Genomic DNA, 24797 nt, shown 5'->3' with positions numbered 1-24797 from the left:
AAAGGGCCCAAAAATAAAAAGCAGATAATGGAACAATTGGGCCGCAGTTAAACAGCATCTGTAGAAATTGAATTCAATTTTCAATAGGAAAGTCCTGGCCAATTTTGGTAAGATGAATGCAGAAAACGATAACCATGGTTCATATTGGAGAATTGTCGGTACCAGCACAATTAGTAAGGAAAACACAATGTCATACAACAACGTAGACTGGTACATACAGAAAGAATATACAGTGTACCCCACTTATATAGGACACAATTTGTAGAGGCAGGAAAATTGGACAGAAACCCAAGCCAAATGGATGAAAAGTAATGCCTGTTGTCCTATTATTCTAATGTTTCCAGTGCTGATTGCTGTCTATTAACTATTGCATTCATTGTGTCAGTTTCTGTCTCGGTTCTTGCTGCAGTTTTGAGTTCATTCATTACAGCGGGGTGTTCAAAGAATTTAGCTTCATTGGCCACATAGATGTGTTGTACCATGGGGTCTCATGGGCCCAGTCATTCGCATACACCTTAAACTACCAAGGCCAATGGATCTTAGTGGCCTCATTTAGGATTTATCTACCAATGAAGCAACAGAACCAAGAACAGACTGGCCAAAGTTCCAGAGCCACAACATTCAAACTAAATAACCCAGTAAACAAATATGGCCAAATTGCTGGGCTTTGAGGGCCAGATTGCCAGGCATTGTGCGCTCCATCCCAGTCTTCGGTTATTTGGGTCTTGTATTGTGTTTTAGGTATTGATAGCCCGTTCCCAGTTGGAATGGACATGTTGCCATAGATCAGTCCACAATAAGTGGTGAGCACTGTACAGCCAAATCTATTACAATTTCATGGACCCCATCACAGTAACAGTTCCAATAGCAATTTGAACTCTTCCAGTAACTAATAAACCTGTGGCAAGACTAGAGAGAACATATTTGTAATAAGGTTCCACTGTAATAGAAACAGAAATACTGGAAATATATAACAAGTCCATCAACAGTAAACGTAGGAACTGTTTTGGATGGAGACTCTATTTTGATAAAAGGTCTCCACCCAATCGTTAACTTCTTTTCAGATGCTAACAGTATTTTCACATTTTCTGCTTTTATTTCAGATTTCTAACATTTGTAAGGCTTTTTATCCTTTTACCATAGATATTCAGCTTTTCCTTAATTCAGACTCTTAAAATAAAATTAAAGTTAAAATAAACTGCCTGAATCACTATATAAATTTATTGCACCAGCAATTGTCCTGTCTGCATTCAAGTAAAAACAAATGTTATAAATGCTTTCTTTGATAAAGAACAAATCTCTGTCTTTTATTTTTAAGCAAGAACATATAGACTTGAACGCACTTTACAGCACTGTAGAAAAAACCCTGGTTAACTTGTAAGACGAGAATTAAGGGGACATATTACTACATTCAGAATACTTCTAACACAGCAGATTATGTCAGCATTATTTTGCTCTATTCTGTAATTTGTACATCACTCCTACCCGTACACAGGCATTTATTTATTGCAACATACTTCAGGAACTTGCTCCTGAGGAATGATCAAGGTGATGAGGTAGGGGAGTTCTTCAAGCTGTTCATTGCAGCATGGATCCTAAAATGTAATCTAGATTCCATTGAATAGTCTTTGTAGTTATTCCTGCAGTGGGGGGAAAAAACATAGGGTGCACTCAATAGAAAACAACTGACCCAGGCCGATGAAGAATCCAACTCCACCTTAACATAATTAGGGTATTCACACCTCATGGTCATTCTTGGCCGAAAAACCAAATAATGTTGAATAAAATCATTAGGTTTGTTCTGTGCAGCAGTTCTTCAGATACTGACTAAGATTAGAAAATAATGAAGGTTGAATGGAATAACTCTGGATCTTAGCTGCGGGTTTTGTACTCACCAGGTATTAGTAATGTAGGATACATTCAACCAGCCATTTGGTAACCTTTGTTTTGAAATGCCAGTATCAGAACCGAGACAACTAGATGACAAAACTGTTTTGTTCCATTTACATCATGGATCAAAGCCCTCTTGGCATTTGCACAATGCAAACTTAAGTTCAAAGTTCCAACTCACTTATGAGGATAAAAAAATGAGGAATGTTAGACCAACTATCATAGATTTAGTCTTCCCTCATTCTTTGAACACAGTTAAACCTCCAGAGGCAAATGTCATCCAATCATTTGGATTTTGGGGGGGGGGGGGGGGGGGTGGGGGGCGGAAAGAGGGAGAAAACATGTTGATTTTAATTCCCGCCATGGAACGGGCAGGTAGCATGCAGAATACCCGCTTGTTCATGCCAGTGGGATGCCTGGTCCGTTTCAAGTCATGGGCCTCATTAACCGTGCATTGATCAAGCTGCACACCCCAAACAGGCACCCGCTGTAGTGCAACATCGGGCAGCCTGGAGGCTGAGCCAGTCGGCAGGCCAGTAGAAGCGGGGATGGCGTGGAGAGATCAGTCACGGAGGCGAGAAACCCGAAGTGGCAGCAACTCATAGTATTCTTGTATAGGCTTCTCCTGGCCCAACAAAAACACAGATTACAGAGATAGGGAGGGGGCGAAGCCATGGAGGGATTTGAAAACAAACATGAGAATTTTACAACTGAGGTGTTGCTTAACCGGGAGCCAATGTAGATCCGCGAGCACAGGGGTGATAGGTGAACGGGATTTGCTGCGAGTTAGGACACAGGCAGCAGAGTTCTGGATGACTTCAAGTTTACGAAGGGTAGACAATGGGAGGCCGGCCAAGAGTCCATTTCAATAGTCACGTCTAGAGGTAACATAGGCATGGATGATGGTTTCAGCAGATGAGCTGAAGCAGGGGCGGAGTTGGGCGATGTTACTGAGGTGGAAATAGGTGGTCTTTGTGATAGCGCGGCTATCTGGTCGGAAGCTCATCTTGAGGTAAAAATTGGAGCCAAGGTTGCGAACAGACTAGTTCAGCCTCAGACAGTTGCTAGGAAGAGGGATGGAGTTGGTGGTTAGGGAATGGAGTTCGTGGTGGGGACCAAAGAGAATGCCTTCAGTCTTCCCAGTATTTAGTTGAAGGAAATTTCTGCTCATCCAGTTTTGGATGTCAGACAAGCAGTGTGACAATTTAGAGACAGTGAAGGGGTCGAGAGAGGTGGTGGTGAGGTAGAGCTGGATGTTGTCAGCGTACATGTGGAAACTGGCGCTGTGTATTTGGCAGCATGTAGATGAGAAATAGGAGGGGGCCAAGGATAGATCTTTGAGGGACATCAGAGGTAACGGTGCGGGAGCGGGAAGAGAAGCCATTGCAGTTGATTCTCTGGCTACGACTGGATAGATAAGAAGGGAACCAGGCGAGTGCAGTCCCACCCAGCTTGACAATGGTGGAGAAGTGTTGTTGGAGGACGGTGTGGTCAACAGTGCCAAAGGCTGTAGACAGGTCGAGAAGGATGAGGAGGGTAGTTTACCATTATCACACTAACAATAAAGGAAAGGTGAAGTATATCCAAGTTATAATGCTGTGAGACTTGTAGGGGATCTTGGAGATAATGGTGTTCCCATGATCTTGCTACTCTTATCATTCTTGATGATAGGAGGTCACAGAGCTGGGAGGTTCTGTCAAAGTAAGTTTGGTGCATTGCTGCAGTGCATCCTGTAGATAAAGACTTGCATTTATATAGCGCCTTTCATGACCTCAAGATGTTCCAAAGCGCTTTACATCCAATGAAGTATTTTTGAAGTGTAGTCACTGTTGTAATGTAGGAAGTACAAACTGCAGCCACAGTGCACCAGTGGTAGAGGGGGTGGATACTGAATTTAGTGGAAGAGGCATCTATCAAGCAGACTGTTTTCTCCTGGATGGTGTTGAGCTTCTGGAGTGTTGCTGAAGGTGTACCCATCCAAGTGAGTGGTAATGTATTCCATCACACCCCTGACTTGAGCCTTGTAGATGCTGGAGAGGCTTTGAAGGGACAGGAGATTATCCATTCACCACAGAGTACCTGCCTCTTTCCTGCTCTTGTAACCGCAATGTTGAAAGCATTGGTCCAGTTAAGCTCAGAGTCAACAGGGACCCCAGGACATTGATGATGTGAGACTCTGTGAGGTGGTGCCATTGGAAGCCCATCTGGATTGTTTCTTGTTGGCGACGGGCACTGCCTCTTACATATGTAGCACAGATTTACCTGCCACTTGTCAGCCCAAGCCTGGACATTTTCCAGGTGCTGTTGCAGCTGGCATGGGTTGCTCCATTGAGGAGTTGTGGATGGTGCTGAACATTGTAGAATCATCAGCAAACAACCCCACTCCTGACCTTGATGTCCCAGGGCTGCAATGATTGGCCTTTGACAAACACTGACATCTTGTCAGTCAGGTATGACTGCAACCCCTGGAGAATATACCCACTATTTACCTTAATTTTACTAGGGCTCTTTGGTGCTGTAGTCAGTCAAACGCCACCCTGATATCAAGGGCAGCTACCCTTAATTCTAATCTGGCCAATTACCCTAACTCTTGAAGATGTGACACACCTGGGCAATTTTCCACATTTGCAGGTAGATGCAGATGCACAACTAGTTCTGGTGCACAGGTCTGCAGCACAACAACCGAGATGTTGTCAGTAACCATAGCCTTCACTGTGTTCCGTGTACTCAGAAACTTAATATCTTTTTTTTTTAAATTAGTTCACAGGATGTGGGCATCGCTGGCAAGGCCAACATTTATTGGCCATCCCTAATTGCCCTTAAACTGCTGCAGTCCATGTGGTGAAGGTACTTCCACAGTGCTGTTAGGGAGGGAGTTCCAATTTTTTGACCCAGCAATGATGAAGGATCGGTGATATATTTCCACGACTTGGAGGAGAACTTGAGGTGGTGGTGTTCCCATGCACCTGCTGTCCTTGTCCTTCTGGTGGAAGAGGTCACAGGTTTGGGAGGTGCTGTCGAATAAACCTTAATGAGTTGCTGCAGTGCATCTTGTAGATGGTACATGCTGCAGCCATGGTGCGCCGGTGGAGGGAGTTAATGTTTAAGGTGGTGGATGGGGTGCCAATCAAGCAGGCTGCTTTGTCCTGGATGGTGTTGAGCTTCTTGAGTGTTAATGAAGCTGCTCTCATCCAGGCAAGTGGCGTTATACTCCTGACTTGTGCCTTGCAGATGGTGAAAAGGCTTTGGAGAGTCAGGAGGCGAGTCACTCGCCACAGAATACCCAGCCTCTGACCTGCTCTTATAGTCACAGAATTATGTGGCTGGTCCAGTTAAGTTTCTGGTCAATGGTGACCCCCCAGGATGTTGATGGTGGGGGATTCGGTGATGTAAGGCCATTGAATATCAAGGTGATGGTTAGACTCTCACTTGTTGGAGATGGTCATTGCCTGGCACTTCTGTGGCACGAATGTTACTTGCCACTCTTATCAGCCCAAGCCTGAATGTTGTCTAGGTCTTGCTGCACATGGGGATGGACTGCTTCATTGCGAATGGAACTGAACACTGCGCAATCATCAGCGAACATCCCCACTTCTGACCTTATGATTAAGGGAAGGTCATTGACAAAGCAACTGAAGATGGTTGGGCCTAGGACACTGCCCTGAGGAATTCCTGCAACGATGTCCTGAGGTGGAGATGATTTGTCTCCAACAACCTTTGTGCTAGGTATGACTCCAGCCAGTGGAGAGTTTTCCTCCTGATTCCCACTGACCTCAATTTTACTAGGGCTCCTTGATGCCACACTCAGGCAAATGCTGCCTTGATGTCAAAGCAGTCACTCTCACCTCATCTTTGGAATTCAGCTCTTTTGTCCATGTTTGGACCAAGGCTGTAATGAGGTCTGGAGCAGAGTGGTCCTGGCGGAACCCAAACTGGGCATCAGTTAGCAGGTTATTGGTGAGTAAGTGCCGCTGGATAGCGCTGTCGACAACACCTTCCATCACTTTGCTGATGATTGAGAGTAGACTAATGGGACAGTAATTGGCCAGATTGGATTTGTCCTGCTTTTTGTGGATAGGACATACCTGGGCAGTTTTCCACATTGCCAGATAGATGTCAGTGTTGTATCTGTACTGGAACAGCTTGGCTAGAGGCGCAGCTAGTTCTGGAGCACAAGTCTTCAGCACTACAACCGGGATGTTGTCGGGGCCCATAGCCTTTGCTGTATCCAGTACGCTCAGTCATTTCTTGATGTCACGTGGAGTGAATCAAATTGGCTGAAGACTGGGTTCTGTGATGGAGGAGGCTGAGATGGATCATCTGGCTGAAGATGGTAGCAAATGCCTCAGCCTTGTCTTTTGCACTCACGTGCTGGGCTCTGCCATCATTGAGGATGGGAGTGCTCATTGAGCCTCCTCCTTCCGTTAGTTGTTTAATTGTCCACCACCATTCACAACTAGATGTGGCAGGACCAAGAGCTTTGATCTGATCTGTCAGATCCCTTAGCTGTCTATAGCATGCTGCTTCCGCTGTTTAGCATGCACATAATCCTGCATTGCAGCTTCACTAGGTTGGCACCTCATTTTTCACATCACACAGAGTGAACCAAATTGACTGGACACTATCATCTATAATGGTGTAAAGGTAGAGTTTTTATTTTTGAAGAGTAGAATAATAAAAACTAAAATGTGAAGTTTTGCGGGGGAAAAGGCAAATACAGGAAACTCTTTTTTATCCGGCACCGACGGGACCGGCGTGGTGCCGGTTTATCAAAAAGTCCGGATTACAGAGAGGTATAGTAAAAGGTACGAGAACTTCGTACACAGTAACAGATCCAGGCTTCCCTGTTGCTTTGCAACAGGTGCAGGAACCCCGGCCACAAGATCCAGGCGTCCCTGTTGCTTAGCAACAGGTGCAGGAACCCCGGTTACACGGCCACAGATCCAGGAACTGCCACTAATATGAAGTAAAACTTACCTGAACCTACTCCTGAATTTTGCCGGTTAACAGAGATTTCTGGTTATTTAGGTGCCGGTAAATCGAGAGTTTCCTGTAATTCAAATATGGCGAGATGTGCACCGTCAGAGATGCTGTCTTTCGGATGAGGCGTTAAACCGAGGTCCCGTCTGCCCTCTCAAGTGGACATAAAAGGTCCCATGGCACTATTTCAAAGAAGAAGAATAGGGGAGTTATCCCCAGTGTCCTGGCCAATATTTATCCCTCGACCAACATCACTAAAACAGATGGCCTGGTCATCATCTCATCGCTGTTTGTGCCACGTTTCCGTACATTACAACAGTGGCTACATTTCAAAAATACTTCACTGGCTACAAAACGCTTTGGGATGACCCGAGGTCATGAAAGGCGCTATGTAAATGCAAGTCTTCTCTTTCTCTCTACAGGAGAGCAGAGGGAATGGCCAAATCAGATAACAGAGAAAAGGACTGGCATTCTAGCCTAAGGGTGTGGAAAAGAACAGGTAATGTCCCAATGTCACTTTGAAAGCTCAATCTGATTTTTGTTAACCTAGGCTCATCTCCGAGGAAGATAAAAGAAGCTGAAATGAAGAATAATCAATTATTTGTTTCCAACACAGCTGTCAATTTAAAATGTTACTTACTTTGCTGTTTCAATGGACCTTCTGGCTTTATCCCAGTGTCCTTGTTGTTTGTATAACAATCCCATTTCATAAAGAGTAAATGGCACCAAATAATGGTCATATCTTATCCTCTTCTCACTATATATAAAAAAAGCAGAAAGCTCAAATATCTACAAATACTCGCAGCCCGAAGCACATGATGATCTCGCATGTCAACTTTATCCTGCCTGTATTTTAAAATCCAGTATTCGACGCTTTGCTCCTGTCCACACAAAAACTTGTGCAGATTATCGTAGTCTCAAAAGTTACCGTAAGCAAAAGCACATCCAGCATGTCTGAAAAGTAACTGTGAAAAGTGCATCTGCCGGACAACCCAAGGTCAAAAACTTGCAATCCATAGGGTTGACATGTAAATCTGGAGATTCATACACCTGCTTGCTTATTTACTTTTGTCTCCTTTACTGTACCGTCTCCTTAGCATGCCCTCAGTCTAGAGCAGTAGCTCCTCTAATGCTGGATAACTATGAAACATCAGCATGGACACAATTAATAAAGCTCCCACTTGGGGATCTACCTGCTTCCTTTGCAAATATTTGCCAAGATTGTGCTAAGGGGACAACAAAATAGTCCTTGGAATCGGCTTTGGCAATACAGGGGATAGAGTTGGAGAGGAGAGGAGCTCAGTAAGGAGCTGCCAGCCCAGAGCCATCTTGAAATCAGTGTCAATTTTTGTCTGATTACGCTCCTGTGAAGTGCCTTGGCATGTTTTCCTACGTTAAAGGCACTCCATCAATACAATTTGTTGATGTAAGGTATACACCGGTTAATATACATCATGGAGAATTAGACAGAGTACTCTTGGATGTCATCAAGTGTATCAATACTGTTTAGTAAGTCCATTCACTTTGATACTGAATAAATCCTTGCCATTCTTCATACCCAATTTAAGAACGGGAGTAGGCCATTGAGCCCCTCGAGCCTGTTCCACCATTCAATGAGATCATGGCTGATCTGTGGCGTAACTCCATATATTAGCCTTTGGCCCCTATATCCCTTGGATTATGCAAATCCATTGGCAGGATAGGTGCACCAACGTCAGTGTTCTCGCTCAGGCCAACATCCCCAGCATCGAAGCTTTGACCACACTCGATCAGCTCTGATGGACGGGTCACATCGTCCGCATGCCCGATACGAGACTCCCAAAACAAGCGCTCTACTCGGAGCTCCGACACGGCAAGAGAGCCCCAGGTGGGAAAAGGAAACGCTTCAAGGACACCCTCAAAGCCTTCTTGAAAAAGTGTAACATCCCCGACACCTGGGAATCTCTGGCCCAAGACCGCACAAAGTGGAGGAGAAGCATCCGGGAAAGCACCGAACACCTCGAGTCTCTTCCCTGGGAGCAAGCGGAAGCCAAGCGCAGACAGCAGAAGGAGCGCATGTCAACCCAAGCACCCCACTCACCCGCCCCCTTCAATCACCCTCTGCCCCACCTGTGACAGAGACTGTAGGTCCCGCATTGGACTCATCAGTCACCTGAGAACTCATTTTTAGTGTGGAAGCAAGTCATCCTCGGTTCCGAGGGACTGCCTAAGAGAGAGAGAAGAGATATCCCTTCATACCTCTCATTAACAAAAAATTATCAATCTCAGATTTAAAATTAACAATTGATCTAGCATCAATTGCCGTTTGCGGAACAGAGTTCCAAACTTCTACCACCCTTTGTGTGTAGATGTGTTTCCTAATTTCACTCCTGAAAGGTCTGGCTCTAATTTTTTACACTATGCCTCCTAGGCCTAGACTCCCCGACCAGTAGAAATAGTTTCCCTCTATCTACCCTATGTGTTCCCCTTAATATCTTGAAAACTTCGGTCAGATCACCCCATAACCTTCTAAATTCTAGGGAATACAACCCTAATTCCTATAACCTCTCCTCGTAGTTTAACCCTTGAAGTCCGGGTATCATTCTGGTAAACCTACGCTGCACTCCCTCCAAGGCCAATATATCCTTCCTAAGGTGTGGTGCCCAGAACTGCTCACAGTACTCCAGGTGTGGTCTAACCAGGGCTTTGTATAGCTGCAGCATAACTTCTACCACCCAGCACCCCCCCCCCGCCCCCCTTATATTCTGGTCCTCTAGATATAAAGGCCAGCATTCCTGTTTCAAGACATTTTATGATCTATGTACCTGGACCCCCAAGTCTCTTTGGACCTCCACTGTTGTTAGCTTTTCACCATTTAGAAAGTATGCTGTTCTATCCTTTATACTATGGAGATTCCTTGATCGAAGTAGTTCTACAGGGTTATGTTACAAGGGCAAAAACCAGCTGGGACTCAGCGACACTTACTGTTCACTTAAATAAGTAAGTGCAGGTTATATGAATTAAGTCTATTTGGCTATTACTGCATTTTCTTCCAGCTCATTAAAGCAACTAAACCTCCAAGCACTCACTGTCCATTGACATATCTCCATCTTGTATGATGTAATGCTCATTTGATAAATGAAATGTAAACCAGAAAGAAAGTGTGTTAGCAAGCTACCTTACCTTTGTATCACCTGATTGAAGCAGAGTTCAGCTTGTAAAAGACGGCCTAAATGCTTTAGGCATAGCCCTTTTAGAAGCTGTACAAGACACTCATCATCCGCTTGGTATTCAGCTGGCTCTTTAGAGACAAGAAACAGCAAGTGAAATATTACAGTCACAGAAGTTCAACAACTTTGGGAATCTAAAGTACCGATACTTTCAGTAAAAATATCTGCTGTAACGTGAGTAGTTTGTTACACTTTTTTATTCTATTTTACACTACTTTTTTGGGTCTTTAATATTCTTCTTAGTCTTTTCATCTCCTATATTTATTTGCTTCCCTTATTGGGGTGAGGTTCCACAGTGACGGGCAGCATCAGTACCTCAGCCAGCTGGCCTTTCTTCAGTTGTAAGCCTAGACAGTGGACATCATCAGGCAATTCGACTGTGGGAGGGGCAGGACAAGAGATCACAGGTGAGCTCGAGAATATCATCACCCAATCTCAACGTGTGCACTCCCCAGTGATCAGACTTGGGCATTTTAGTTGATTTTCTTTTTCCTAACTCGGGTGAAAGACCATTTCTACAGCTATCCTACCTGAGAACATCTAACACAAGGGCAGACATCCAATGCAGAACCTTCCAGAATTTCCTTTTGAATCTATTTATTGAACCCGATTTATTTTCCATCTCATACTTTTAATTATTCCCCACCCCCCTTAATTTTCCACAGAGAGAATTTGTCAAACAAAAATATTAGCAGATCTGTCATGGCATTTCTCACAGGTCACTGAACTCAGCCAGGCAGAGAAGATAAGTATTTTGAGGTGGACTTGCTGTCCTAGTGCTATTTTTTTTAACGTCCTACACAGGTGCTTTTAGTGCGACATTACAATGTACTCACTGGGGTGTTTTTGTAACTCTATTTCTGCCTTTTCTATTGTAACCAGCATGTTCTCAGTCAGGTCAGCTCGTTTACCCAGTATTGCAAATCCATTCCACACGTACATCATTTCCTGTCAGGAGGAATAAATTAATGTATTTATAAAATTAATAATAATCAATCCCAACTAAATAGTAGAATGAAGTTATATAACCCTAATCTGACTCTTAGAGCTTCAACAACTCGCCAAGGCTTCTTCGGCAGCACCTCCCAAACCCGCGACCTCTTCCACCTAGAAGGACAAGGGCAGCAAGTGCATGGGAACACCACCAGCTTCAAGTTCCCCTCCAAGTCACACACCATCCTGACTTAGAAGTATATAATCGTTCCTCCATCGTCGCTGGGTCAAAATCCCAGAACTCCCTACCTAACAGCACTGTGGGGGTACCTTCACCACACGGACTGCAGCGGTTCAAGAAGGCAGCTCACCACCACCTTCTCGAGGACAACTAGGGACGGCCAATAAATGCTGGCCTTGCCAGCAACACCCACATCCCAAGAATGAAGAAAAAAAAACTGACATCAGTGCTCGTAGGTCACTTTTACTTTTTTTTAAAAACAAGAAGAAAACAATGACTGACTCAAACGACAGTTGTCTTGCTACGCTATTTCTGGTATGTCATTAATTCATTGATTGTCATTAAATAGGCAAGTACATAAAATAAATTCTATCTATTCACATATTTTGTCTATCCCAGGTAAGTTTTTATTTTCCACCTTTTTGTACTACGTACATGGTATTTGAAAGAGAATGTTGTCAACACTTCAAAATGTGACTGGAGTAATTTGTATGGGTCCACATCACAAATTCCTTCTTCTCTCACTGCCACTTATTTCCGTGCCAGGATTGAACAGCCCAAATCTCCATGTTGATACCAGAGTTAAAATGGTGTAGCCTGGGTCGAAATTACAGCAGGACCTGGTCCCGGGTCTCTCCTCTGCCAGGATTTCTGTATCTTTTTGCAGTGGATGCATAATACACCTGCCCACACACTCGGGACAGATGTACAATGATACCATGCAAATGGGTGGGAAATGCATTGTATGATGCGTTTCTCACCATTCACATCCCAGCAACACTTGGCCCAAGGGACACCCTGGCATCCAGTGTTGATAAGGGCATTTGAACATTAAAAGGCTCATTTCCCTCCTGCAATCAATCGTAGAGCCACAATCCCTCGCTCAACCCCACCTGAGGTGCCCACCCTCGTGGCACTGTAAATAGCAGGGGCACCAACCCAAAACATGTGAACAAACAACAAGCAGGCTGATGTCCTGCTCTGCTGAGAACCCACTGTCATTGTGGCTGGGAGGAAGTCTTTTCCTCCATTTTCTCCTACTTTTAGACTCCCCTGCTTGCTCCATTAAATCCATCATTTACCTAATACAACCCACTGAAGAGGGTGGCATACATGGCTAGACTGAGGAATAAGACAAACGGCCAGGTTAAGAGCATAAATCTTCAGCTGGGCTGGTGCAGAATTCAAAATTACGTACTCAGCATTGTAAAAGGAGTTGCACGCCATTTGCATGAAATTGGATATAAATCAGCTTTTACAAAAAAGTTATTGAGTTGCTAAACAAAACATTTTGAATTATGGGGCAAATCCAAACATATCAATTCTAATACAAACAGCCTTTGCTAAATCCCAGTTTCCCCCCTAATACAACTATCAGTGCAAAAGATATCTCCTTCTACCCAAGTTTGATTGTACCACCTCCTTTGGCTGTTTAGCCCTTGCACATAATCAAATTCCACTGCATATCAATGGGCTTTTCTTCCCCCAGAGGAATATATTAACCCTAATTATACTGCAAATGAGTTAACTCCAGGATCAAAGGCAAACGACTGTAGGGTAAATATTGTGAAGCTCCTCTTCCAGTATGGGAGCTTGTTAGACAGGACTGGAGAGATGCAGAATTGGCCCCATTAAGGGACCTCTGTGATTGAACTCCTGTCCAGTGAGGCTCTGCGTTGCCTCGCAATATTTACCTTAATACTCCTGAACCATCACTACTGAGGCACTACCTCTCCCAGCCCACTTATTTCATCTGAAAGAAAAAAGAGTGTGTCAAAACAAAGAATCCTCACCAGCGTAGGCAGGACTAGCTTGACAGGGTTTGGAGCGGTGTACCGTCTGGCTTTTCTCACTGCAAACTTCTCTGTGGGTATAGATTTCCCAGCAATTCGCTGCTTCAGACCTTCAACTTGTCTGCAAGCCAAATAAGAGTCACACATCAGCGGAATCAATAATAAAAGAAATCTTACATGTCTTCATGAAAAAAAACATTTGGTCAAGTTTTGTTTTGCTTGTAGAAAGAGAACAAAAACAATGACTTGCATTTAGATAGTGCCCTTAATGTAGTAAAACCTCCCAAAATGCTTTACAGTGCTAGCTGCAGTATCTGCAGGACCTGGGAGGAGATCGAGGAGACTGGAGCCTAGGTTCAGTGCTATTTTCAGGGCGATGGGGCACAATCATAGGAGTGGGACTAATTGAATAGCTCTTTCAAAGAGCCGGCACAGGCACGATGGGCTGAATGGCCTCCTTCTGTGCTGTAAGAGTCTATGAAAAAGAATGGAGGCTAGGTTCAGTGCTGTCTGTAGTATCTGCAGGACCTAACAGGATAAGACCATGTATTGTATTTGGGGCACTTTTAGATACAAACTTATGTTGAGTTTGGGAAAAAGTGGCCCTATTAACTCGGGAGCACTGAAAGGGTCCTTAAACATTCATCACCTCAAGTGAAAATTCTGACAGTAATGACAATCGAAGCGTCACTGACCTGAACAGTGCTTCCACATTCTCTCCAGTCTTTTGAACATCTTGCTGAGGGAGCATGCTGAGGATTGCAGCTTTCTGGAACATGTAAATTGCCTGCAGCAACAGCAGTAATCTCATGTTAGAAATCTTCCAACTTTACTGGACAACACGGCATTCTACCTCATTAACAAGCATCTGCTTGCTTTTGCTACAACCAGTGGATGTAGTATGTTTGGATTTCCAAAAAGCACTCCATAAGGTGCCACATAAAAGGTTGCTACGCAAGATAAAGACAGCACCTCAGACAGTGTAGCACTACCTACAGTGAAGTGACTGTGGGTGAACAGTTGCTGTTCAAACACCAACTGCTATAAAGAAACTTCTTTTGAAACAAACTGTAACTCAATATTTGGTCAACGTTTTTCCTCCCAATTCATTTTAATGGGCTCATCAAATATTCAACACAATGATTCAGAAATAATAAGTAGCCGATGATTTTTATGTGATAGTACAAGAAAGCCACCATCATTAGAGTTAATTCAAACGGCAAAGTCCAAACATCTACACAGTCGCAGGTCTGCTGCATACACATTGAGGAAGCAGGTCCGACACAGCGCAAAAGTCTTTATTCTGTGACGAAGGCCCTCAGAACAAATACTAAACTCCAAAATAGGGGTTTCTGAAGATCATGCTGTTCCTGCATTTTATAGAAATATCTGAAACCAACTAGGGAAAAGTCAGGCACAGTAAGAGCTTTGCATTAAGAGTAGTTATGACAACTAGATGTAGCTAGCAAACTGACTTTTCATTAATTACCCAACATGGTGTGAAAGTCAAGTTTGCATTTGTAAGTGGCACTATTTGCATCCTTATAAGAGACTCCCTCATCCATAACCAATTTTACAACATAGATTTCACATTATATTCCTGCGGAGATTTCAGATTCCAGCCTGGACCTGGGCCCCCGGCTGGCTTCCAGCCCGGGATCTCAGTGCTCGATGTCAGCCCGGGAACCCCGTGTTCGATCTCAGCCTGGAACCCCGTGCTCAATTTCAGCCCCGGAACCCCGTGCTCAATTTCAGCCCCGGAACCCCGTGCTCGATTTCAGCCCCGGAACCCCGTGCTCGATTTCAGCCCGGAACCCAGTGTTCGATCTCAGCCCGGAACCCAGTGCTCCATTTCAGCCCGGAACCCCGTGCTCGATTTCAGCCCCGGAACCCAGTGTTCGATCTCAGCCCGGAACCCCGTGCTCCATTTCAGCCCCGGAACCCCGTGCTCGATTTCAGCCCCGGAACCCCGTGCTCAATTTCAGCCCCGGAACCCCGTGCTCCATTTCAGCCCCGGAACCCCGTGCTCCATTTCAGCCCCGGAACCCCGTGCTCCATTTCAGCCCTGGAACCCCGTGCTCCATTTCAGCCCCGGAACCCCGTGCTCGATTTCAGCCCCGGAACACCGCGCTCGATTTCAGCCCCGGAACCCCGTGCTCGATTTCAGCCCCGGAACCCCGTGCTCAATTTCAGTCCCCGAACCCCGTGCTCAATTTCAGTCCCGGAACCCCGTGCTCAATTTCAGTCCCCGAACCCCGTGCTCGATTTCAGTCCCGGAACCCAGTGCTCAATTTCAGTCCCGGAACCCCGTGCTCAATTTCAGTCCCCGAACCCCGTGCTCGATTTCAGTCCCCGAACCCCGTGCTCAATTTCAGCCCGGAACCCCGTGCTCAATTTCAGCCCCGGAACCCCGTGCTCGATTTCAGCCCCAGAACCCCGTGCTCGATTTCAGTCCCGGAACCCAGTGCTCAATTTCAGTCCCCGAACCCCGTGCTCAATTTCAGCCCGGAACCCAGTGTTCGATTTCAGCCTGGAACCCAGTGTTCGATTTCAGCCCGGAACCCAGTGTTCGATTTCAGCCCCGGAACCCCGTGCTCAATTTCAGCCCGGAAGCCCGTGCTCGATTTCAGCCCCGGAACACCGCGCTCGATTTCAGCCCCGGAACCCCGTGCTCGATTTCAGCCCCGGAACCCCGTGCTCAAATTCAGTCCCGGAACCCCGTGCTCAATTTCAGCCCGGAACCCAGTGTTCGATCTCAGCCCGGAACCCAGTGCTCGATTTCAGCCCCGGAACCCCGTGCTCGATTTCAGCCCCGGAACCCAGTGCTCAATTTCAGCCCCGGAACCCCGTGCTCAATTTTAGCCCCGGAACCCCGTGCTCAATTTCAGTCCCCGAACCCCGTGCTCAATTTCAGTCCCGGAACCCCGTGCTCAATTTCAGTCCCCGAACCCCGTGCTCGATTTCAGTCCCGGAACCCAGTGCTCAATTTCAGTCCCGGAACCCCGTGCTCAATTTCAGTCCCCGAACCCCGTGCTCGATTTCAGTCCCGGAACCCAGTGCTCAATTTCAGTCCCGGAACCCCGTGCTCAATTTCAGTCCCCGAACCCCGTGCTCGATTTCAGTCCCCGAACCCCGTGCTCAATTTCAGCCCGGAACCCCGTGCTCAATTTCAGCCCCGGAACCCCGTGCTCGATTTCAGCCCCAGAACCCCGTGCTCGATTTCAGTCCCGGAACCCAGTGCTCAATTTCAGTCCCCGAACCCCGTGCTCAATTTCAGCCCGGAACCCAGTGTTCGATTTCAGCCTGGAACCCAGTGTTCGATTTCAGCCCGGAACCCAGTGTTCGATTTCAGCCCCGGAACCCCGTGCTCAATTTCAGCCCGGAAGCCCGTGCTCAATTTCAGCCCGGAAGCCCGTGCTCAATTTCAGCCTGGAACCCAGTGTTCGATTTCAGCCTGGAACCCAGTGTTCAATCTCAGCCTGAACCTCACACTCGATTCCAGATTGGATCTTTGATTCCAACATGGACCTTACTTTGATACTTTCAATGCAACATTGCATTTCAATATTTTAGCACACCACACATCAGCAGTGACAGATGAGGTTGGCTGACCAGCATTGTTAGCAACTAAAAAGTAGCTAAATTCAAAACAGTCAGTTAGGCAAGTAGGGCGCAGATCTTTTGCTTGATTTTTACACGTCACATTGTGCACAAATTTACTTACTTGCGACCACCGGCTTTCTTTGCAGAGGAGGTCTGCGTAGCGGTATGCCTGCAGCCACTGCTGCTGAAAGGAGTGACTCCACATTAGCTCCCAGTAACACAGATGATGAATCTGTCTCCACTCTTTCTGAGCGGCAATGCATTCCTCAAACTTTGTCTGAGCCTACATTTTCAGGATTAAAAAAAATACAATGGAAAAAGAAATATTCCATTAAAATCAATTGTATTCTACAGCACATCAATTGAAAATAAAATAAAGACTTGCATTTATATAGCGCCTTTCACACCTCAGGGTGTCCCTAAGCGATTTACAGCTAATTAAGTACTTCTAAAAGTGTTGGCACCATTGTAATGTAGGAAACGCAGCAGTCAATTTGCACACAGCAAGTTTCCACAAACACCAATGCAATAGAATCATAGAAAGTTACAGCATGGAACTAGATCGTGTCCGCGCCGGCCAACAAAGAGCTATCCAGCCTAATCCCACTTCCCAGCTCTTGGTCCGTAGCCCTGCAGGTTACAGCATCCCAAGTGCACATCCAAGTACTTTTAAAATGTGGTTAGGGTTCCTGCCTCTACCACCCTTTCAGACAGTGAGTTCTAGACCCCCACAACCCTCTGGGTGAAGAAATTTCCCCTCAAATCCCCACTAAACCTTCCCCCAATTACTTTAAATCTGTGCCCCCTGGTTTTTGACCTCTCTGCTAAGGGAAATAGGTCCTTTCTATCCACTTTACCTATGCCCCTCATAATTTTATACACCTCAATAAGGTCTCCCCTCAGCCTCCTTTTCCAAGGAAAACAGACCCAGCCTATCCAGTCTTTCCTCATAGCTAAGATTCTCTACTCCCGGCAACATCCTTGTAAATCTCCTCTGTACCCTCTCTAGTGCAATCACATCTTTCCTGTAATGTAGTGACCAGAACTGCACGCAGTACGCTAGCTGAGGCCTAATTTTATACACCTCAATAAGGTCTCCCCTCAGCCTCCTGAAGAAGACCCTATGATCTGTTTTAGTGATGTTGGTTCAAGGATAAATATTGGCCACGACATTGGGGAGAACACCCATGCTCTTCTTTGAAATAGTGTCATGGGATCCTTTATGTCCACTTGAGAGCGCAGACGGAACCTTGGTTTAATGTCTCAACTGAAGGGCGGCACCTCTGACAGTGCAACACTCCCTCAGCGCTGCATGACCAAAGTGTCCCACATTTATCCACAAACCAATGCTCATACATGTCCACCAGTTAATGAAAAAATATTTTACTCCTGTGTTTTTTGCAAATTTTGTACAGCTTGAGTCTTGGATACTAAACATCACCATTTCAGTATTCAGTCTTGCCTCGCACCAATCTCCCTTCCCCAATCTCCCCCCCAGTTTACGAGTTTTAGTGGAACAGCCAGAAGGGAAAGGCGTCATGGTGGCCCTGACTTGAAGGCATGGGAGTGATTTTCTAACAAAGTGCCTTTTGTTTCCTTAAAAAAAAAAAAAAAAAAAATTCTAAGTAATAACAATGGGAGAGACTATTTCTGGCAAATATTCTTGTGGATCAGCCACTTTCTAAGGTCTTATCTCGGGAGTATCCTACCTGAATGTGGATCCGGAAAAAGCAGGAGTACAGACTGTTGCTGGCTCCCGCTTGGCCTGCTCTCAATCGCCTCCGCCCCCCGCCCCCACTCCACAACGGTCGGAAATGTAAATTGTCCGCGCCAGCGAGCTGCCTGGGGAGGCCAGTCTCATGTAAATGAGGACTGAGGGCCAATATTGGATGTGCCTTGGGCCTAGCCGTTCCGACGCAGGGATTGGCATGCTGGAGGAAACTCATTTCTAGGCCACTGTTTTTTTAAAAAACACAGCCCTTAAACATAACTCAATCCCAAAATCCTTTCTGGAAAGAAAAAAATGTAGATCGAAAAATCCCGAAACATGACAAGTGCCTCATCAAGTGCTCAGGGCATATCTAAGGCACTTCACAATGAATAAATTATTTTTGAAGACACTGAAGTTAATGTTACATAATAATAATAATAATAATCAACTTTATTGTCATTGTTAGTGCACAAGTGCAGTACAACGAAATGTAGGCTTGCGGCTCCCGATTAAGACATTTAAACATTCAACATTCATTTGGCTTGTAATATATTAACATAAACATAACCATAATAAAGTGCATTGGCAGATGTGCAGGCTTTAGAGTTTATTTGTGGAGTTCAGTAGGATGACAGCCCTGGGAAAGAAGCTGTTCCTAAATCTGGTCATTCGGGTGCGAATGCATCTGTAGCGTCTCCCAGATGGCAGGAGGGCGAACAGACTGTGGCTGGGGTGGGTAGGGTCTTTGATGATGGTCCGTGACCTCCGTAAACAGCGTTTCTGGTATATGTGCTCTATGGTTGGTAGCCGGGTGCCGGTAATGCGTTGGGCAGTTTTGACTACCCGCTGCAGGGCTTTCCGGTCATAGTAGCTACAGCTGCCATACCATACTGTGATACAGTTTGTCAGGATGCTCTCTATAGTGCAGCGGTAAAAGTTAGAGAGGATCAGGGGTGACAGGTTACATCCCTTCAGCCTCCTTAGGAAATATAGGCGCTGCTGGGCCTTCTTCACCAGAGAGGAGGTATTGAAGGACCAGGAGAGGTCTTCCGTGATGTGGACGCCAAGGAACTTAAAGCTGTCCACCCTTTCCACCACAGCCCCATGGATGTAGATGGGGGTGTGACTTCCGCATGCAGCAGCTAATTGTGTCGAGCACTAGAATTACTGGCTACGTAGTCTAGAGTTTAACAAATTAAATCAAGTTAGCATACCATTCTAGGTTGACTACACAGTGAGAAAGCATGCGCTGCATGATTAGAAGACAAGCCCCAGAATTAATGACACGTACATGACTGGCAAAAAATCTCACTAAGATAGCCGGCAGTTTATTATACTGCGTGTTACAAATTGAACATATACCAAATAAAAGCCTAAATGGAGCATGCATTTTGTAACACTCAAAGGGGAATTAAAAAGACTCACCAATTCAAAGTTTCCCTTGAGTATTTTTATTCTTGCTGAATAAAATAATATAATGGAGCCCTAAAGACAGAGCACAAAGTTTGTTATTGACACCGCATATACAGCTACAGATTTCATCGAAGAGCTGCACCAGTTGCAAAGATGTAATTTCGTGTTGTAGAAAAATCAATTCTCAACGTAACAGGGTTTCCTACAAGATAACAACAGAAAATGCTGGAAAAACTCAGCAGGCCAGGCAACATCCGTGGAGAGAAAATAGAGTCAACGTTTCAGGTGAACCCTTTGTCAAGACTAAAGAAGCACAGGAAATGAAATAGATTAAGAGGCCAGGCTGGGAGAGAACGAAAGAGAAGAGACATTAAGAGGTATTCAAAACAAGACGAGACTAGTGGAGACAAAAGACGGCTCAGGTTAGGTGTGAAATGCGTTGGCAGAATGGGAGACAGCTGCCATGTGGGAGAGAGAAAAAAAAGGGGGGGGGGGGGGGGGAAAGGCCAAAACAAAGGTGTGGATAAAAAATAAGTAAAAATGTAATAGGGGCCAAGGTTATGATCTGAAATTGTTGAACTCGATAGAGAGTCCGGAAGACTGTAAAGTGCCTAATCGGAAGATGAGGTGCTGTTCCGAGTTTACGGTGAGCTTCCGTGGAACAATGCAAGAGGCCGAGGACGATGAGGTCTGAGTGCGAATGGGGCAGTGAATTAAAATGACAGGCGACCGGAAGCTCGGGGTCACCCTTACGGAACACCTCCGTTCAGTCCGTAAGGGTGACCCCGAGCTTCCGGTCGCCTGTCATTTTAATTCACTGCCCCATTCCCACTCAGACCTCATGGTCCTCGGCCTCTTGCATTGTTCCACGGAAGCTCACCGTAAACTCGAGGAACAGCACCTCATCTTCCGATTAGGCACTTTACAGCCTTCCGGACTCAATATCGAGTTCAACAATTTCAGATCATAACCTCGGCCCCTATTACATTTTTACTTATATTTTTTATCCACACCTTTGTTTTGGCCTTTGCACCCCCCCCCCCTTCTTTTTTTTTCTCTCTCCCACATGGCAGCTGTCTCCCATTCTGCCAGCGCATTTCACACCTAATCTAGAGCAGTCTTTTGTCTCCACTAGTCCTATCACCATCTCGTCTCGTTTTGAATACCTCTTAATGTCTCTTCTCTTTTGTTCTCTCCCAGCCTGGCCTCTTAATCTATTTCATTTCCTGTGCTTCTTTAGTCTTGACAAAAGGTTCACCTGAAACGTTGACTCTATTTTCTCTCCACAGATGTTGCCTGGCCTGCTGAGTTTTTCCAGCATTTTCTGTTGTTATTTCTGATTTCCAGCATCTGCAGTATTTTGCTATCGTTTCCTACAAGATACTGCTCCATGAGCAGCTTCACTGAAAAACTTGTGAACACCTGTACTGTCAACAAGCTGCAAGTACACCTTATAGCAAGGTACAGTACTGCGAGATCAACTCTGTGAACTTGGAAAGAAAAAAGGAAAGAATGAAGGAAAGAAAAAAAAATTGCATTTATATAGCATCTCTCACTATCTCAACGCGTCTCAAAGTGCTTCACAGCCAATTAAGTACTTTTCAATTGAATTCCCTCTCATTTTTTTTGGCCCGCGCAGTTTGGGCTAACCAAATTAGTAACAATACTGTGGAGGAGGAATTCCTGGAGTGTATACAGGATGGTTTCTTGGACCAATATGTCAAGGAACCAACTAGGGATCAGGCCATCTTAGACTGGGTATTATGCAATGAGAAAGGATTAATTAGCAATCTTGTTGTGCGAGGCCCCTTGGGTCAGAGCGATCATAATATGATCGAATTCTTCATTAAGATGGAGAGTGAAGTAGTTGACTCAGAGACAAAGGTCCTGAATTTAAATAAAGGGAACTATGATGGTATGAGACGCGAGTTGGGTAGGATTGATTGGGTAATGTCACTCAAAGGGTTGACGGTGGATAGGCAATGGCAAACGTTTAAAGATCGCATGGATGAACTACAAAATTTGTTTATCCCAGTTTGGCATAAAAAATAAATCAAAAAAGGTGACTCAACCGTGGCGAACAAGGGAAATTAGGGATAACATAAGATCCAAAGAGAGGGCATATAAATTGGCCAAAAAAAGCAGCAAACCTGAGGATTGGGAGCAGTTTAGGATTCAGCAAAGGAGGACAAAGGGATTAATTAAGAGGGGGAAAATAGATTATGAAAGTAAGCTTGCAGGGAACATAAAAACGGACTGTAAAAGCTTTTATAGATATGTGTGAAGAGAAAAAGATTGGTGAAGTCAAGCATAGGTCCCTTGCAGTCAGAATCAGGGGAATTTATAATGGGGAACAAAGAAATGGCAGACCAATTAAATACATATTTTGGTTCTGTCTTCACACAGGACACAAATAACCTCCCAGAGGTGTCGGGGAACATAGGGACTAATGAGGGGGAGGAACTGAAAGAAATCAGTATTTGTAGGGAAATGGTGTTGGGGAAGTTGACGGGATTGAAGGCCGATAAATCCCCAGGGCCTGATAATCTACATCCTAAGGTACTTAAGGAAGTGGCCCTGGAGATAGTAGATGCATTGCTGGTCATCTTCCAGAACTCGATAGACTCTGGAACAGTACCCATGGATTGGAGGGTGGCTAATGTTACCCCACTATTCAAAAAAGGTGGTAGAGAAAAAGTGGGGAATTATAGACCGGTAAGACTGACATTGGTAGTGGGGAAAATGCTAGAGTCCATTATAAAAGATGTGATAGCAGAGCACTTGGAAAGCAGTGACAGGATCAGACAAAGTCAACATGGATTTACAAAAGGTAAATCGTGCTTGACTAATCTACTGGAATTTTTTGAGGATGTAACTGGTAAAATAGATAAGGGCGAACCAGTGGATGTGGTGTATTTGGATTTTCAGAAGGCTTTCGATAAGGTCCCGCATAAGAGATTAGCTTGTAAAATTAAGGAACATGGGATTGGGGGCAAGGTATTGACTTGGATAGAGAACTGGTTGGCAGATAGAAAGCAAAGAGTTGGAATAAACGGGTCATTTTCCGAGTGGCAGGCAGTGACTAGTGGGGTACCGCAAGGATCGGTCCTCGGACCCCAGCTGTTCACAATATATATTAATGATCTGGACGAGGGAATTGGATGTAGTATCTCCAAATTTGCAGACGACACAAAGCTGGGTGGGAGGGTATGCTGTGAGGAGGACGTTGTGAAACTCCAGTACGATTTGGACAGGTTGGGTGATTGGGCAGAAACATGGCAAATGCACTATAATGTGGATAAATGTGAGGTTATCCACTTTGGTGGCAAAAACAGGAAGGCAGATTATTTGAATGGCAATATATTGGGAGAAGTGGAAGTGCAAAGAGACCTGGGTGTCCTTGTGCACCAGTCGCTGAAGGTATGCACACAGGTGCAGCAGGCGGTTAAGAAGGCAAATGGTATGTTGGCCTTCGTAGCAAGAGGGTTCGAGTACAGGAACAAGGATGTCTTGCTGCAGTTGTACAGGGCCTTGGTGAGACCGCACCTTGAGTATTGTGTGCAATTTTGGTCGCCTTATCTGAGGAAGGACGTTCTTGCCATGGAAGGAGTGCAGCGAAGATTCACCAGGCTAATACCTGGGATGGCAGGAATGACGTATGAGGAGAGATTGGGTCGATTGGGCTTGTACTCACTGGAGTTTAGAAGATTGAGAGGTGATCTCATCGAAACCTATAAAATTCTGTCAGGCCTGGACAGACTAGATGCAGGAAGGATGTTCCTGATGGCCGGGGAGTCCAGAACTAGGGGTCATAATCTAAGGATAAGGGGTAAGCCATTTAGGACTGAGATGAGGAGGAATTTCTTCACCCAGAGAGTGGTGAACCTGTGGAATTCTCTACCACAGAAGGCAGTGGAGGCCAATTCATTAAATATATTCAAGAAGGAGTTGGATATATTTCTTACGGCTAAAGGGATCAAGGGATATGGGGAGAAGGCAGGAACGGGGTACTGAATTTGGATGATCAGCCATGATCTCATTGAATGGCGGAGCAGGCTCGAGGGGCCGAATGGCCTACTCCTGCTCCTATCTTCTATGTTTCTATGTCCCTTTAACCGGCTACGCGGGCCATTCAAAATTCCACACACACACGTTTTTTTCAATTAAAAAGCCGGCTCACTGTCAAGGGCACTGCGCAGCCATGCAGCTTAAAGGGAACACTGGTAGTCACTGTTGTAATGCAGGAATCGTGACAGTCAGTTTGTTTCCCCACCATCAGGATCAGCCGGAGGACCGCTGCCACGGACGCAGCACCTCGAAATTTAAATCCTCTTCACCGCCGAGCTGCCCGGGGACACGAGTCTCATGAACATGAGGAGCGGACCGGGCACCAATATCAGGTGGGAGAACAGCAGTGAGATAATGACCAGATCACCTGTTCTAGGTGTTGGTTGAGGGATAAATACTGGCCAGGACACTGGGAGAACTCCCCTGGCTCCTCTTCGAAATAGTGCAATGCGATCCTTTACCTCCACATAAGAGGGCAGACGGACCCTTGGTTTAATGTCTCATCCGAAGGACGGCACCTCCGACAAAGCAGCACTCCCTCAGTACTGCACTGGAGTGTCAGCCTAGATTGTACGCTCAAGTCTCTGGAGTGGAGCTTGAGCCCACATCCTTCTGACTCCGGGGATGAGTGTGCTACTACTGAGCCAAGGCTAACACCAAAAATAATGCCTTGGATGGGCCAATGCCTCCTATACAATAACAAAGGAAGAAATTCAGATGAATGCACTAAGCATATCTCGAAGGAATTTTATTTGAACACATTTACAGGCCAGTATCTCCTGGCACAATTTCAAGGCCCAACTTTTTATGCATTGACTGCCGCTCTCTCCCATCAATTCTAACTTCCCCATGAAGTTTTGAGCTGGATTTTCCTTTGGGGCAGTTTCGCCGCTGGAAGTGGATCAGAGTTGGACCAGAGCCCACCATCCCGACCCTGCTGTGACCCTGACCCATTT

At 45.5% G+C, this 24797-nt stretch overlaps 1 protein-coding gene across 2 annotated transcripts in view; it reads right to left on the bottom strand.

Annotated features, from left to right (window-relative positions):
• Window positions 1-1277: 1277 nt before the first annotated feature.
• Window positions 1278-24797, bottom strand: part of ttc39b (tetratricopeptide repeat domain 39B) — a 176122-nt gene continuing 152602 nt past the window's right edge. For both annotated transcript variants that reach the window (XM_085982654.1, XM_085982664.1), the window contains 8 exons: window positions 19786-19845; window positions 16771-16932; window positions 13742-13833; window positions 13047-13167; window positions 10916-11027; window positions 10033-10150; window positions 7511-7627; window positions 1278-1640 (listed from right to left, as the gene is read on the bottom strand). In XM_085982654.1, the coding sequence (XP_085838780.1) occupies window positions 1544-1640; window positions 7511-7627; window positions 10033-10150; window positions 10916-11027; window positions 13047-13167; window positions 13742-13833; window positions 16771-16932; window positions 19786-19845 (879 nt within the window). In that variant the 3' untranslated portion in view covers window positions 1278-1543. The remainder of the gene's footprint in view (window positions 1641-7510; window positions 7628-10032; window positions 10151-10915; window positions 11028-13046; window positions 13168-13741; window positions 13834-16770; window positions 16933-19785; window positions 19846-24797) is intronic.

The sequence above is a fragment of the Somniosus microcephalus genome, chromosome 1, assembly GCF_052327205.1.
Source record: "Somniosus microcephalus isolate GS21.2 chromosome 1, FLI_Smic_1.0, whole genome shotgun sequence".
NCBI classification, from domain to species: domain Eukaryota; kingdom Metazoa; phylum Chordata; class Chondrichthyes; order Squaliformes; family Somniosidae; genus Somniosus; species Somniosus microcephalus.
The sequence above is the reverse complement of the archived record's forward strand: the minus strand, read 5'-3'. Positions and strand labels throughout refer to the sequence as shown.